The sequence below is a fragment of the Neophocaena asiaeorientalis genome, unplaced genomic scaffold (assembly GCF_003031525.2).
Source record: "Neophocaena asiaeorientalis asiaeorientalis breed wild unplaced genomic scaffold, Neophocaena_asiaeorientalis_V1.1 scaffold194, whole genome shotgun sequence".
Classification (NCBI taxonomy): Eukaryota; Metazoa; Chordata; class Mammalia; order Artiodactyla; family Phocoenidae; genus Neophocaena; species Neophocaena asiaeorientalis.
In genome coordinates this window covers 1173446-1188989 of record NW_020172638.1, presented here as the reverse complement: position 1 = coordinate 1188989, position 15544 = coordinate 1173446, and the positions used below count along the sequence as shown (strand labels likewise).

Genomic DNA, 15544 nt, shown 5'->3' with positions numbered 1-15544 from the left:
AACTAATGGCAGAAACCATGAATATTGATAGATTTGACTACATAACATTTTTTACATATCAAAAAACCAAAAGCAAAATAAAATTAAAAGGCAAAACTTGGGAATGCATCTGTGATGTGTATCACAGAGAATCAATAATTGATACTTGAAGTGATCTTACGGACAATAAGAAAAACATGAACACTCTAAGGAGAAAAAAATTGACAAGTCGGGAGTAGGCTACTCACAAAAGATCTATCAGTGGTCAAAAAGTAGGGGGAATATTCAGCTTAATAGTCATCAAAGAAATAGAAATCAAACAATGGGATGCTTTTTATTCCTCTCAAATTGCAGATTTGAATAAAATGAGCTTACCCAAGGTTATTGAAGTGTCTGCCTTTGGAGAGCAGTTTGATATGTATCAAAGTCCTTTAAATTTTGTGTATAATTACCCTCTCTGTTAGACGTAATGTTAAACAGTGGACAAGGATTATCTCCTGTAATCCTCAGAATTACCCTTTTATGTAAATATGGTGATTTCCATTTTAATGATGGGGAAATTGAAGTACTGGAGGAATAATCCAAGGTTCTTCAAGGTCCCTTAGCTAGTTATGATGGAGCCAGAACACCAAACCCAAATGATATGTCCCCAGAGCCTGAACCAACCGTGCTTGTCTAACAATTTATTCCCTCCAAATATTTGTGTATATGTGTCCAAATATATTTATCACAGTATTTTATAAGAGCAGAAACCTTTAAAACAATTAAATGCCCAACAATCTACTCCATGAAATACAATGCAGCTATTAAAAATCATGTTGAACCAGAAATACTCATGGGAAAATGTTTGTGATACTATTAAGTGAAAAGGGTAGATTTCAAAACCATATTTATAAGAAAAGAGTATAATTTTTTTAAATATGTGTACATGAAAAGATTGGAAAGACATGCATTGAAACACTGAGAATGGTTTTTTGTTTTGTGTTTGGGGAACAGGAACGGTTTCTATTATTCTTTGAGTTTTCAAGTTTTCCTGCTTTAAACATATTTTGTAATTAATTTAAAATACTAACTAATGAAAGAAAGACAAACTTTCCTCCAGAAGGATACCTTTAGAGTCCCACTGCCTGGATTGTGAGAAATAGAACTTAGGAACGATTATTTATCTTGCAAGAAGATTCTTGGGTATCTAAAAAAATTTTACTGTGCAGCCTTTAAAATAGCAACCTTAAGTGCATAACAGTGGAGCACGTGGGTCCTTAACATGTCTGTATGTTCCAAATGCCTTACTTTCTGCATTAAATTTCAATTTTAGTATAATATTTATGTATCACTTTGATATGATTTTTCTAACCAATGTTCTAGACAAACTGATAGAAGAAATGAAGGGCCTGGTGCTCCCACACCAATAAGGCACTTTATTACACTGCCTTTAATGATCAACTCTCATATAACTTGATAATACTAAAATGAAACTCATTGAAGGGGGGTGGGGACATCCTGTATTACTCACATAAGTACTTGGAGCCTTGCAATAACACTTTAGCGGAAGGAATGGGAACTGTAACAAGAATTCCCAAATCGGGCTGCCAGCCCTCGAGGGTGGATCAGCTACTGACTCCTTCACTGCCACTCTGCCTTCCCTGGCACTATGCCAGGCTCCCTAATTCTTTCCCGTGGTAAAGACTTCAGGAAGCTAACGTTTCAACTTTTTAACCTGGTGTTTCCTATTCTCTTTAGATTGGTGGTGTGCTTAGCTCAAAAACTGCCTAGTTCAAAAAAACTGACTGGTGTTTTTATAAAATTTATTATGATAGAAATGGAGAAGTGGACCATCAGTGTTCATATTAGTTTTAGCTTACCTAACACTGAGTTTGGAAGTTTAAGTTTTAGTACAGAGTGAACATCGTGTTCTCTTGGTGCCCAAGTGTGTTTTTATCATTGTGTCTGTGAACAGGTTCCTGGCATAAATTTACCCGTCAACCAACTGACCTATTTCTTCGCTGCAGTCCTCATTAGTGGTGTTGTACATGAAATTGGACATGGGATAGCAGCTATTAGGTAATGATATTTACCTCTCTCTCTCTATTCCATGCAAAGAAGCTTTTCATTTAGGAGTATTTATTACTAAAATCTGCTACATTTGATACTTTTTCTTTCTTTGGATACTGCCCAGTGCATATCCACCATTATTATTTTAAGGTAACTTCTCTTTTGTAGAGATTAATATATTGATGAATATGCTCAATTAACTATGTGCACATCTATAATCTGGGTCTTTCTATCCTTTGTCCTTTGCCAGCATGGTTATATCCTCATGGTTCTTCACTATTTTCATCCAATCCTGAAACCTAATCTTTCTATTCATCACTGGATCAGAATGATAACCACTGCACTCAAATCAAAGCCCATCCACCTGCCTTCTTAGTACTTTCTTTGGCTCATCATCTGAAATACTTTCCTGCTTCTACTCATGGCCTCTGCTGGCTACAGCAAGAACACTGAAAGCTCTGGGTTTGTTAACAAATATCATAGCCTATCTAGAAATCCAAGTGGAAGAAGATAAGGGAGGATGAGACCTGGGACTTGCTTCAAGTATCATGCCATGTTCTCGTCTTGACTGTCCAAATGTATCATTGTAATTACACCTGAGCATTTTAAAGACTCCTAAATGTGTAAAATCCTGATGGGGGGAGAGATAGAGTCTCAACTCCCCTTCACTCCCACATAATGAACACACATACTGATGGCAATGTGTTTCATCCTTTGGGTGTGTGGACCAGATAAAAGGTTTTAGAGGAGAAGATTTAATCACTTCTTATTACTTTCCAGTTGCTTATGAACAAGAGTCTATTGACTGGCAATAAACCCTCATCTTGACAGAGCATATACTGTTACACAGGTGTGCCATGTAGTGGTTTAAGTGGTCGGCTACTTTTTTCTTTTCTCTCTTTCATCTTTACTTCCACCTTAACTTTGCAGCTTTTAGGGTTTTACATAGAAAAGTATTGTTATTACAGTTTAATCATTCATAATATGTTTGTGAAATAGTTTGGTAATATTTTATAAAATCCCACTGCCAAGAAAAAGTGAATTTTACAGTCATCTTATATAGTTAATGCTAGGTGACAGCACAATATATTTAGATGACGCTTTTTTTAGAGTAGCTGTATGGTCTTACGAGGCTTTTAAATGTAATTCCAGTTTTAGAGAATGAATTGATAAAAAATAGTTCTCTTGAGGACAGTCTGAGCATTATGTATTTTTAAATGCAGTACTTATTTTTAACATTAATTCAACAGCAATACACTTACATAAACCTCCACCTTTATAATGGCTAAGAGAAATATAAATATTTAGATAATATACTTGAATTCTATTTTCTACTATCTCCTTCCCTGAAAATAATTCAGAATAAACCATAAAAATGTTTTTCATTTAGTTTCTCATAGAAATATTAACTATTTCTTTATACAAGTGACTAATTTTAAGTTATTTGCTCAGCATATTGGTTTCTAAAAATTTTTGAAGTTGTTAAGTCTATTTCAGAATGCCCTGTTTTACAAAATGCAATTTCACTGGTAACTAAATCTGTATGCTATTATAAAATTATGATGATATATATCATATATAATTTTTTGACTCTCCAGAGAGACTTGTATTTTAAGCAAGAATTTGAATTACAGTGGGAAGTTTTAAGATTACATGCATTATTAATCTGAAAAATGCAATACTAGTAGTAAATTCCTTTTTCTTATGTGATTTCTTAGGGAACAAGTTCGATTTAATGGCTTTGGGATTTTTCTCTTCATTATTTATCCTGGAGCATTTGTTGATCTGTTCACCACTCATTTGCAACTTATATCACCAGTCCAGCAGCTAAGGATATTTTGCGCAGGTAAAAGACTTAAATTTCTTTATTCATCTGTGTGTTATTAGTGGTTTTATGGAAAGTACATCACAACTGAAAACACCTCACCTTTTGGTTGATAAATTCAGTTTATAAGACTCTCAGTCAGGGCTTCCCTGGTGGCGCAGTGCTTAAGAATCCTCCTGCCAATGCAGGGGACACGGGTTCAAGCCCTGGTCCGGGAAGATCCCACATGCCACGGAGCAACTCAGCTCGTGCGCCACAACTACTGAGCCTGCGCTCTAGAGCCCGCAAGCCACAACTACTGAGCCTGTGTGCCACAACTACTGAAGCCCACACACCTAGAGCCCATGCGCCACAACAAGAGAAGCCACCGCATTGAGAAGCCCACACACCGCAACGAAGAGTAGCCCCCGCTTGCCACAACTAGAGAACACCCGTGCACAGCAACAAAGACCCAACGCAGCCAAAAATAAATACATAAATAAGTAAATTTTTTTAAAAAAGACTCTCAGTCAGAAGTGGTAGAGCAAAATAATTTACATTCCAGTTTTTTCATTTTTTTAACATGAATTATTTTTAAAAGATTGAAAAAATGAGAACATATCATGAAAATATGACTAAAGCATTAAATTAGACTTAGGAAGTCACTTGATAATCATAAGGAGTGTAATCCACAATGGAAATGTAATCGTGAGTCTTTCTTACTAAATAAAGTAACACATCATCAAAACAAAAATGGGAAAAGTACAAGGAAAAAACAGAAATGTAATCAGGGAGGCTTATCTCATCTCTCAACACACAGCAGGTTAAGTATGAAAAAGTCTTCATCATCAAAGTTCTAATTAGCAAGGTCAAAATCAACAGTTATGTCAAATCCTATACCATGACAATTTCTTTTCAAGTACCCATGAAACTTATAAAAATTGGCCAATTTAATTCAAAACCATAATTGCAGTATGTTTAAAAGTGATAATGAAATAATGTGTAAAGTTTTGCTAAAAGGAAAAGTCACTGCCTTAGGCAATTATTATGAAGTAAGAAATTAAAGTAAATCAGTTAAACTGAAGAAGTGAGAAAAGAACTATAAAATAGGTAAGAAATGATGTAATTAGCAGGCATATAGGCAAAAAATAATAAATTAGAAAAAACAGAACTGTTAAATAAAAGAGTTCTTTGAAGAACAAAAAAAGATTAAATCGGAGAAAGCATTTATAGACAGAATTAGCAGTCAGATTGGGGAATGACAACTGATAGAGAAATTTTAAACAATTATTAAAGTGTTCTTTGTTCATCTCTGCAAAAAATTTTCACAAACCTGGATAATTATCTTTTTTTTAAACAGCCGAAATTAACCCCAGCAGAGACAGAAAAAAAATATAAATAGGCTAATTACCATGGGAGAAATTAAGAAAGTTTAAGAGTGGTCCTGAAAGTTTCATAGGTAGAATTCTTTCAAATCTTGAAGGAATCTTGAAGGAAAAGATTTCTCTTTTCAATTCCAATTTAGTATAAACTTTCCAGGTCGCATAGAGAAGGAAACTAAGAATTTTTTAAAAGTCAGTATACCACTGATACTTGTAAAGCACAAAAAAAATTCTACAGACGGTTGGTGTATCTAAACAGTGCAAGGATGGCTTAAAATTAGGAAATCTTATTTGAATGTGGTAAACATTAATTACTCTTAAGAGAAAAATATCCTCATCTCAGCAGATATTGAAGTCAGTATTTAACAAAGTTCAACATCTATTAATGGCTAAAAACCAAAAATCTTTAGTAGAAGTACTAAACAGAAATAGCTGGTTACTTCCTAATGGTATAACACTTAGAAGCATTCCTATTAACGGGCAGGACAAGCATTCCACTGATACTGTTAAAAATGGCCTGTAAATGTGGGTCAGTGCAATCGAATAAGAAAAAAAAGAAGCATAAGTATTAGAAAGGAGTAGGCCTTCCCCGCCCATACTATTATATACCTGGCGGGGGGAGGGGGAGGGACAAAAAAGTCAATGGAAATGAAATACAGAAAAATTCTGTAGAGCCTGGTTGCTGTATTCAAAAGAAACAATAGCTTGGCGAGCTGAGCGAAGAGGCACGCAGTGGCAGGAGAGCTGGCGCACGCACGAGTGTGTGAGCGTGGGCATGAGCATGGTGCTGCACTCTGCTGGGGTGCCCCAGCTTAGAAGCGCATGTGCGGGGTGCCCCAAAGCACACCTGCGTGGGTGCCCCAAAGTTTTTTTGGGGTGACGTAAAGCGCATGTACGGTGGGGGGCGTTCCCCAAAGCGAACGTGTGCAGCGGGTCCAGAAGCTTCCACGTCGTCTGCGTTTTCCGCGTCCCGCACCGGAAGCGCCCTCTCTTTCCTCTGGAGCTCGGGCTTTTCTCTCACAGCCTTTCTTTTCCGCGGCCGTCTTGTCGTTCGTTCGCTGCCCAGTAGCCAAAGCCTCAGAAGAGCCCTCAGCCATGGCCTCAAACAACATTTTCTACATCGTGACAGAAAACTCGGAGATGTACGCAGATGCTGTGGAGCTGCACCAGATCCCTGTGGAGACCGTCCCTGTGGAGACCGTCCCTGTGGAGACCGTCCCTGTGGAGACCGTCCCTGTGGAGACCATCCCTGTGGAGACCGTCCCTGTGGAGACAATGGCGGTTGAGGCAGCCAAGGAGTGCGAAGACATCAGCGGCAGCTGTGTCCACGATGGCCACCACCGTACGTCTCTGCTCGTGCTGCAACCTCTCATTATCAGCACCCCAAACCAAGGGGACTACAACAAGGAAATGATCATGATGCAGATGCAGGAGGAGGTGGTGGGCTACTACCGGTCTGAAGACCTGCAGGTCACCAACCTGGAGAACAAGACGGCCATCCTGGCCGACGAAAACAACTGCTTCCAGGAGACCCTGGCTCCCTTGTCACCACCCTCCACGTCCTCCTCGGCCTACAGCCACAGCAGGAAGGACAGTGGCCAAGGCACAAAGCCCAGCGATAAGAGTAGTTACGCCGGCGGCAAGGCCAGGGCGGCAAGCAGCTCCGAGGTGGGCAGCGAGAAGTGGGAGCAGGAGCAGGTGCGCGTCAAATCCCTGGAAGGCGTGTTCGCCGTCACCATGTGCTCCGCGTGCGATGAGAGAGACCACGAGACTAGACAGGCTGCTGAGAAACGAACTCTTGGTTATTCAGAGTACCTGACGGGGAAGAAGCTGCCTCCTGGAGGAATTCCTGGCCTTGACCTCTCAGATCCCAAACAAGTGGCAGAATTTACTAGAAAGAAGCCCCAGAAAACCAAAGAAGAGCCCCCGAGATCAATAGCTTGCCCTAGCAGAGGCTGCGTGAAGATGTTCAGGGATAAGTCTGCTTTGAGAAAGCATCTGCACACCCATGGTCCCAGAGTCCACGTATGTGCAGAATGTGGCAGAGCTTTTGTTGAGAGCTCAAAACTGAAACGTCATCAACTGGTGCATACGGGAGAGAAGCCCTTTCAGTGCACCTTCGAAGGCTGCGGAAAAAGCTTTTCCCTGGATTACAATTTGCGTACCCATATGCGAATCCATACCGGAGAGAGGCCCTTCATGTGCCCCTTCGATTACTGTAATAGGACATTTACTCAGTCAGCTAACCTGAAAACTCATATCTTAACACATACTAAGAATAAAGATAGACAGTAAAAAGGAGAGAAGAAACTTCTCAGGCTCGGAAAGCATCTTCCAATAATGTGATGGGAAATAAATATGCCTCTTTTTTGTGTACTGTTTCTAGAAAAGAATTTTTTTAATGACTCTAACACGTCTAAGAGTCAGGTTTTGATAGGTTAGTAAAAGTAAAATTTAAAAGGTTAAAAAAAGTAATTCTTTATATAAGATAACATTGTTAAGATGTTCTGTCTTGTTCTGTAATACAGTTTGAAAAACGTTATGTTTTTGTAATATTTGGTCACAAAAGGAGGACAATTCATGAAGCTCACATCAAAAGACTGTTTATACAACTGTGCTAAAAATGGGACTTCTTTTCACATTCTTTTAAATATAAAGTTCATCTATTTATGATTTTAAAATTACGGATTTTCTAAGTGTTCACTTTTATACTTTTAAGAATATGTTTAGTAGTTCTATATATGGTTTTTCTGGAAGTAGATAACGTTGCTTGCAGATTTTCTTTAAAAGAAGGACAGTTACATGCATATATAAAGTATTTTCCTGTTTAAAAGTTATATAGGTTTAGTTTGCCATCTTAATTTTGGTTGTATTCTTTGACATTAACACATTTTGCATAACTACCTTTTAGATGCACTAGATTGTGTAGTATTGAATATTGGATGGGATGTAGTAGTCGATTTAAACCTGTTTTAGTCTTTTTATTTTCCCCCAAATACTACCAGGTGCTGTCTTTTAGTGTCATTTCTTTGCCTGTTTAGTTAAGGAGTGGTGCTCAGTTGTGGAATATGTTGTGTGTGTATTGACTTTTTAATACTTGGTATATACATCCCTTGTAATAGAAAAAGCAAAAAATAAAATACCTGTTCTAAAGAAAGAAAAAAACTTGCCTATATAAATATTGTGCCTAGAAAATAGAGAAAACAGGGAGGGTACGACTGGCATCTGGTGGGTAGAGGCCAGGGATGCTGCTAAACATTTTACAGTGCACAAGATAGTCCCCCACAACAAAAAATTATCTGGCCCAGAATGCCAGTAGTGCCACTGTTGAGAAACCCTGCTCTAGAGAAAGTAAAAATTGTAACAAAAATTTGTTTGGTATACTCAAAAAGCAAATCATTAATGAACAAGAGATTGTTTAAATAAAGGAAATAAAGGTACCTGCATTGCAATTTAGCCATCATGGTCAAATCTGGAATCCAACAGGGTGGTCTGGTACCAGCTGCATCCCTGACAAGAGATAGGAGAGTCCAGCCCAGAGAGTCAAAGAAGCAGTGCTGCTGTGTGCCCCTCTGACTGTTGCTTGGATGAGAAAAGCCGGGGTTGTATGGTGGTGTCATCCTGATAAGGGAGAGGTCTGGTGCAAGCTTTTAGGCCCTCCTGAGGGGTTAAGGGGAAAGTTGAATTTAGCACATGGTAATGGTGGCAAATCTAATCAATGGGGCTGGATTATTTTGTGAAATTGTCTTGGGACTAGCAACAGGGTGGTGGGGTGGTATAGCTGTATTCCTAATTAGTTTCACTAGAGTAAATTCCAGTGGGTCAAAGAATTAGAGATTTTTTCTGTTTGTTTTAATTTTGTTTTTTAAATGATGCTAGGGACTTCCCTGACCATCTAGTGGTTAAGACTGTGCTTCCACTGCAGGGGGCATGGGCTCAATCCCTGGTGGGGGAACTAAGAACCCACATGCCTCGAGTGCAAAATAAAAAAAAAAAAAAAACCTATGAAAACAATACAAGAAAACAAAGGTGAGTGTCTTCTGTAGTCTTGAACTGGGAAAGGCTTAATACAAAAGGAGACATTTGACCTCACCAAAATTTAAAATGTCTGCATAGGCAAAACTATAAACCAAGCCAAACAAACTGGAGGAAATGATTATAATACCTCGTACAGAAGAACAAATTCCTCAGTGTATGTATTACAAATAATAATATATATAAATTAGTTTAAGAAAAAAAAGACAACCCAGTCAAAAAATGTAAACTGACAGTGGATAGAAGTAAGCAATTCTCAGACAAAAATACAAATAACCATTTAATAAGCATGAAAAATGTACAAGCTCACTCATCATTAAAGAAATAGAAATCAGGATGAGATTTTACCTTTCACCTAGCAGATGGCAGTCTAAAGTTATGATAGCATCCCATCCAGTATTGTTTAGAGGGTGGGGAAACATATGCCACTTACGAGAATATAATGCAAACTTGTTGGAGGTCAATTTTAATGCATGTATTTTTTGACCCAATAATTCCATTTCTGTGCAATTTTCCATACCCTCAGATGCATTCTTAATTAGATGCATAACAATATGAGCAAAGCTGTTTGTTGCAGCATTGTATGAAAAAGTTCAAACAGCCTAAGTGATCATTAGGAGGGAACCTTATAAATAAGTCAATGTTTTTTTTTTTAAATGGATTACTCTGTAGTGGATATAAGAAGTGGGTTAGATATGAATGTGCAGGTGAGGAAGAAGTCGAAAATATATAAATGAAAAAGCAAAATATAGTTTGTGATAAATAGCTTGATACCATTAGTGTTTTTAAAAGATCTTTCTGGGGCTTCCCTGGTGGCGTGGTGGTTGAGAGTCCGCCTGCCGATGCAGGGGACACGGGTTTGTGCCCCGGTCTGGGAGGATCCCACATGCCGCAGAGCGGCTGGGCCCGTGAGCCATGGCCGCTGTAAAAAAAAAAGATCTTGCTGTCTGCAAAACAGAAAATATTGTTTACACAATATGTCCTGGACTAGAGGAACATTTTACATTGTGAATATGGTCCATATTAGCTAGATATCTGGCTGCTGTAAAAGCTAAAAATAGCAGTGACTTAAACTCTCATAAAACATTGCAAATGTAAGTAGTTCAATGCTGATATGATAATTCTATGATTTGGGGGACTCAGACTCTCTGTCTTAGCTCTACTATTCCCAACATGCAGCTTCTGCATCATGGACTCAGGTTTAGCACCATCATAGCTACATTCCAGCCAGTAAGACAATCCCCATCACTTCCACTTGCATCCTTTTGCCGAAACATAGTCATATGGCCATACTCAGCCTCCTGAGAGTCTGGGAGATGTCTTTTAAGTTATGTTTCTATCATTATAGAACACTGGTCCTCAACCACTGGTGCTATCACCTTCCTGGGGATATTTGGAATGTGTGGGGTGGGGGCAGTTGTTTGCTTGTCTCAGTGACTGGAGAACACTAATGACATTCAGAGGATGGAGTCGGGAATGCTATATGTCCTGTATTGTAAGGGACAAGACCTGCACAACTAAGAATCACACTGCTCAGAGAGTGGGTAGTGCTTCCACCCTGCCTTATGAGAAAAACTGTACTAGAGGGCAAGGATCGGTATGGGAGGGGGGGTAATCTAGAGGTATGCTAGTGAATGTTTAACATCTAGCCCTGGAGGAGAGGGTGGAGAGCTCTGATATGTAGCATTTGCTGGTTTCTGTGGTGTAAATACTCCCACCGTGGCCAATTTCAAAGCGCCAACTTGAAGTTCCTGAAGGAGGAGTTGGTTAAAGAGGCCCGGTCAGCTGTGGCAAGCTGGTAGGAGCAGGCTCCAGCACACCCCTGGGTTCACCTAACCATCTCTGCAGAGATGGCAGAGATGGCAGAGATAATTATAGTCTTGATGTAAGATACATACCCCAGTTCAGCAAGAATGTTTTTTACTTCATCATAACTTTTATTTGATAGCTCTGAAGTTCCTTTCAAAGATCACAAGTATGTTTTTTTTTCACAACTATGTTTAAATTAATATGTATACATTTTCTGAGAAAAGAGTAGTAAGTAGGAGATATTCTATTCATTATATACACACACACCTTTACATATATAATAGAGGTATATATGTAATCGAATATAGATTCTAATAGTGTTAAATCATATTAGCATGTGGTCTTCCTAGTATTGTATTAACATGCTCATTTTAGATTTTAATATCTGAAATGGAAGAAACCTCTAACTGGACATCTGTCTTCTGTACTAATAAGTAGATCTGTCTGCCTCACAGCTTCTTCTGGTTACTTTACTAATTTATCAGAATGCCTAAGTATTATGAAGTATAACTACCTGGAATGATATCATTCCTGCCCCTGGTTGAGCTTATTCCTTTTTTTCCCTCTTTTCAGGTATCTGGCATAATTTCGTCCTTGCACTCCTGGGTATTTTAGCTCTTGTTCTCCTTCCTGTAATTCTCTTGCCGTTTTACTACACTGGAGTCGGGGTGCTTATCACTGAAGTTGCTGAGGTAAATAATAGATTACTTGGGGTATTCTTTCGCCAGATTTTGTGATGTAACACTTAGCATTTTATGTCAGGAACTTTTTTTTTTTTTTAAGGAACTTTTATTCAAACTGTTCTCATGTACAGAATGCTCAGTTTCTCCTGAAGAAATTACTGTAATCCTTTCAAATCAAAGAAATAGTTTTGTGAACTACATTGGCTCTTTTAAAATACTGAAATTGTTTCTGTTCTGAGTTACAAGGATAGTATCAAGACTTTCTAACTGTAGTTTGATTAAATGCATCATTTACCTTTACTGTTTGTTTTTATAACTCTGCTTTTGAGTCAGATGTCTTTACTCCTAAGAAGTAAGAAAGATGGAACCTAGGCTAGCCAGCAGAACATTTCGTGGGAGTTTAAATTAATGTCTTCAACTCTGTATTTCACTCCCTTAGACTACTATGATGGTATCAAGTCTTCTCTTCACACTTTGGGACAAGGAAAATTACCTTGTGAGCAACTGCCTCATGTACTCATGTGTTCATTGTGCTGACGGTATTGTCTGCATATTTGGGACTGTGTTTAGATAAGTCTTATAATTTTATCCATTGATGATATAGGACATTGAAAGCATTCTGATGACTACTTTCACAAAAAATTTTAATTAGCAGTTTGGGAAAAAGTTTATCATTTTAATCTTAACTGTTGGCAAGTGGGGTTTGTTTGGTTTTCATTTGTGAAAAATTCAAAATCTTAGTGAAATATGAAAAGTAACTATAGTTATTGGGTGTTATTTTGTTAATTTTCTAGGACTATATATCTTGGATTCAAAGCTGGATTATTTTCTACATTATTCAAAATAGTCTACTTAATTAAGTCAGTGTCTTTATTATTTGCTCAGATTAATCATAGCTTGTCTTCACACATTATCTGATTTATTTCTGCCCTCTTCCCAAGGACTCACCTGCCATTGGACCCAGAGGCCTTTTTGTGGGAGACCTTGTCACCCATCTACAGGATTGTCCTGTTACAAATGTACAAGATTGGAATGAATGTCTCGATACCATCGCCTATGAGCCCCAAATTGGTTACTGTATAAGTGCATCAACTTTACAGCAGTTAAGCTTCCCAGTTAGAGGTGTGTATATTTCCTCAGTATAATATAATGCTTCAAGCAGCAGTACTTGCCATTTGCTAATTCTTAGATCATGTCTGTAGACTTATTTTGTCCTAACTTATTTAAAACAAATCAGTAAAGTAATAATAAGCCTAAACTAGTAAACATTCTTCTTGGTAAGTTAGATACTAATATGTATGTTTTGTTTATTATATATTGTTGTTGAACTTCTAACTAATTTCATATTTGATTTTCAGAACTCTAGTATCTAATTCTTTCAGCATTTAAAAAACACTTGTGTTAAGTCAGCATTCAAGCTCAAACATAACCAATTAACTAAATTCCAGCAATTAAATACCCTTGTGCTGTATGGATGGTGGCATGTCCAAAGCTATTTGGGGTAGGGTTTTTTTGTGTGGCAGTCATCCAGAGGAAGTCATCTTGGTGTCCGAAAATACCCACTGAAGTCACATCTGTTGTTCTGTGTCGTAGGCGACAGGGTGAAGCAAGTTTATTCTCAGAAGCTTCCAAATTTATTTTTAGCTCTTCCAGCTCTGAAAAATCAGTCTGCCAACTCTTTATACAAAATTATGGGGACCCAAATTATTGAAAGTGCTGGAAAGCACAAATTATGCTCACAGACTACATCTTTAAGTCAAGAAATGCCTGGATACTTGTCTACATCTACTGGGGTTAAGAAATATGATTAATTATCAAGAATAACTGTATTAAAGTACTGTGTACAACAGTGACAAAGTAGTAAGAACTGATTTAAAATTTTTTTTCAAATGTAGTCTTCCATGTATAACCCATTTTTAAGAATTTTTTTTATTGTAAACATTTTTCAAACATACATAAATGTCAAGAGAGTAATACAGGGAATTCCCTGGTGGTCCAGTGGTTAGGACTCCGCGCTTTCACTGCTGAGGGCATGGGTTCAGTCCCTGGTCGAGGAAGGAAGATCCCACAAGTCATACAGCACGGCCCAAAAAAAAAAAAAGAGAGAGAGTAGTATAAATGAAACCTCATGTATCCTTCTCCTAGCTTCAGCAATTATCAACATTTTGCCATTTTTTTTTATCCAGCCTGTCCACTTTTGAGGGAAGTATTTTAAAGCACATCCCAGGTATCCTGTCATTTTATCCATAAACTTCAGCATATCTTTAATAGATGATGACCTTTTAGACATGACCACAGTACTATTATCACACCTAACAAAATTAACAATAATTCCTAATACCTGCACTCTTCTCTGGTTTTGTTTTTATAGTTGGTTTAAGTTGGATGGTATGCCTTTTAAGTCTCTTTTAAGTTGTAACAATTCCCCCTGACTTTTTATTTTTAATATCATTTATTGAAGAAACTGAGTCATTTGTTTTGTCAAATTTATCATTAACATGTTCGGTATCCCCCAAATTTCCTATAGATGGTAGTTAGGTCCAGAGGCTTGATTAGATTCAGGATCCATTTTTGGCAGGGGCAAAAATACCTCGTAGGTAGCACTCAGTACTTCATATTGCATCTCATATTTTTCCATGTATCGCATCTTTTCAGTTGGGTGTGTAATCCACAGTGTGTTCTTCTGTAAGAGAAATAATCCATAATTTCATACTTCTTAAGTCCTTTATCATTTTCCTCAAGTTTCTCTAAACTTGGTACAATCTGTTTTGAATTACAAAAGCCAAAATGACATCGTAATCAAATAAAGCTCTCTCCAGTAGGATTGTTTTATTTAGAATATCTGCATTTCAGATGTTTAAGCTTTTGTCTTTTTTCCGGCAGACAGAATGGAAGTGAAATTTTTCTTGAAATACTCTGAAACTCTTCCCTTATTAACTTTTTGAGTATTTCACTATTATGGATCATATGCTATATTTTGGAGGTATTTGTTTAAAAACCCAAAGCAGATATTACTCTTCCCACACTAATAAAAAAATCAATCCCAAAATAATAATTCTTCAATATATGTCTCATTTCCTTAGGAGCGACTGTATTAGGATACTTGCTGATTTTACATGATGACTGTATCTGATAAACCCGTACCTCCATTTAATCATTTTTAAATGGAGTACATATACTCAGCCAGACTGTAGAAATCTTAATGACTGTAAATGTAACTTAAAATATATACTAGGGCTTCCCTGGTGGCGCAGTGGTTGAGAGTCCGCCTGCCGATGCAGGGGACACGGGTTCGTGCCCTGGTCCGGGAGGATCCCACATGCTGTGGAGCGGCTGGGCCCATGAGCTGTGGCCACTGGGCCTGCGCGTCCAGGGCCTGTGCTCCACGACGGGAGGGGCCACAGCAGTGAGAGGCCCGCATACCGCAAAAAAAAATAATAATAATAAAAAATAAAATATATACTAGATTAATTTTAATGGCAGACTTGACCAAAGTGGCTATGGACATTTAAGAAAACTACAGGGCTTTCCTGGTGGCGCAGTGGTTGAGAGTCCGCCTGCCGATGCACGGGACACGGGTTCGTGCCCCGGTCCGGGAAGATCCCACATGCCCGTGAGCCATGGCCGCTGAGCCTGCGTGTCCGGAGCCTGTGCTCCGCAATGGGAGAGGCCACAACAGTGAGAGGCCCGCGTACCGCAAAAAAAGAAAACTACGGATTGATATTATTTTACATGTATCTAGGGACCTTTGTTATCCTACATTATGAGTAGATGGCAAAGATATAGCCAAATATGGTAAT

At 38.2% G+C, this 15544-nt stretch overlaps 1 protein-coding gene across 7 annotated transcripts in view; it reads left to right on the top strand.

Moving 5' to 3' along the window:
• The window catches only part of MBTPS2 (membrane bound transcription factor peptidase, site 2), a 67001-nt gene that overhangs the window by 13056 nt on the left and 38401 nt on the right, over positions 1–15544 (top strand). For 5 of the 7 annotated variants that reach the window (XR_003002473.1, XM_024739432.1, XM_024739431.1 and 2 more), the window contains exons 4-8: positions 1937–2040; positions 3750–3877; positions 11635–11753; positions 12184–12240; positions 12686–12866. Coding sequence is in view for 6 of the 7 variants with exons in the window: in XM_024739432.1 (XP_024595200.1) it covers positions 1937–2040; positions 3750–3877; positions 11635–11753; positions 12184–12240; positions 12686–12866 (589 nt within the window). In the remaining variant the exon portion in view is untranslated. Of the gene's footprint in view, positions 1–1936; positions 2041–3749; positions 3878–6286; positions 8482–11634; positions 11754–12183; positions 12241–12685; positions 12867–15544 lie in introns of those variants that run through there. The other 2 variants (XM_024739435.1, XM_024739430.1) reach the window with 2 other exon arrangements.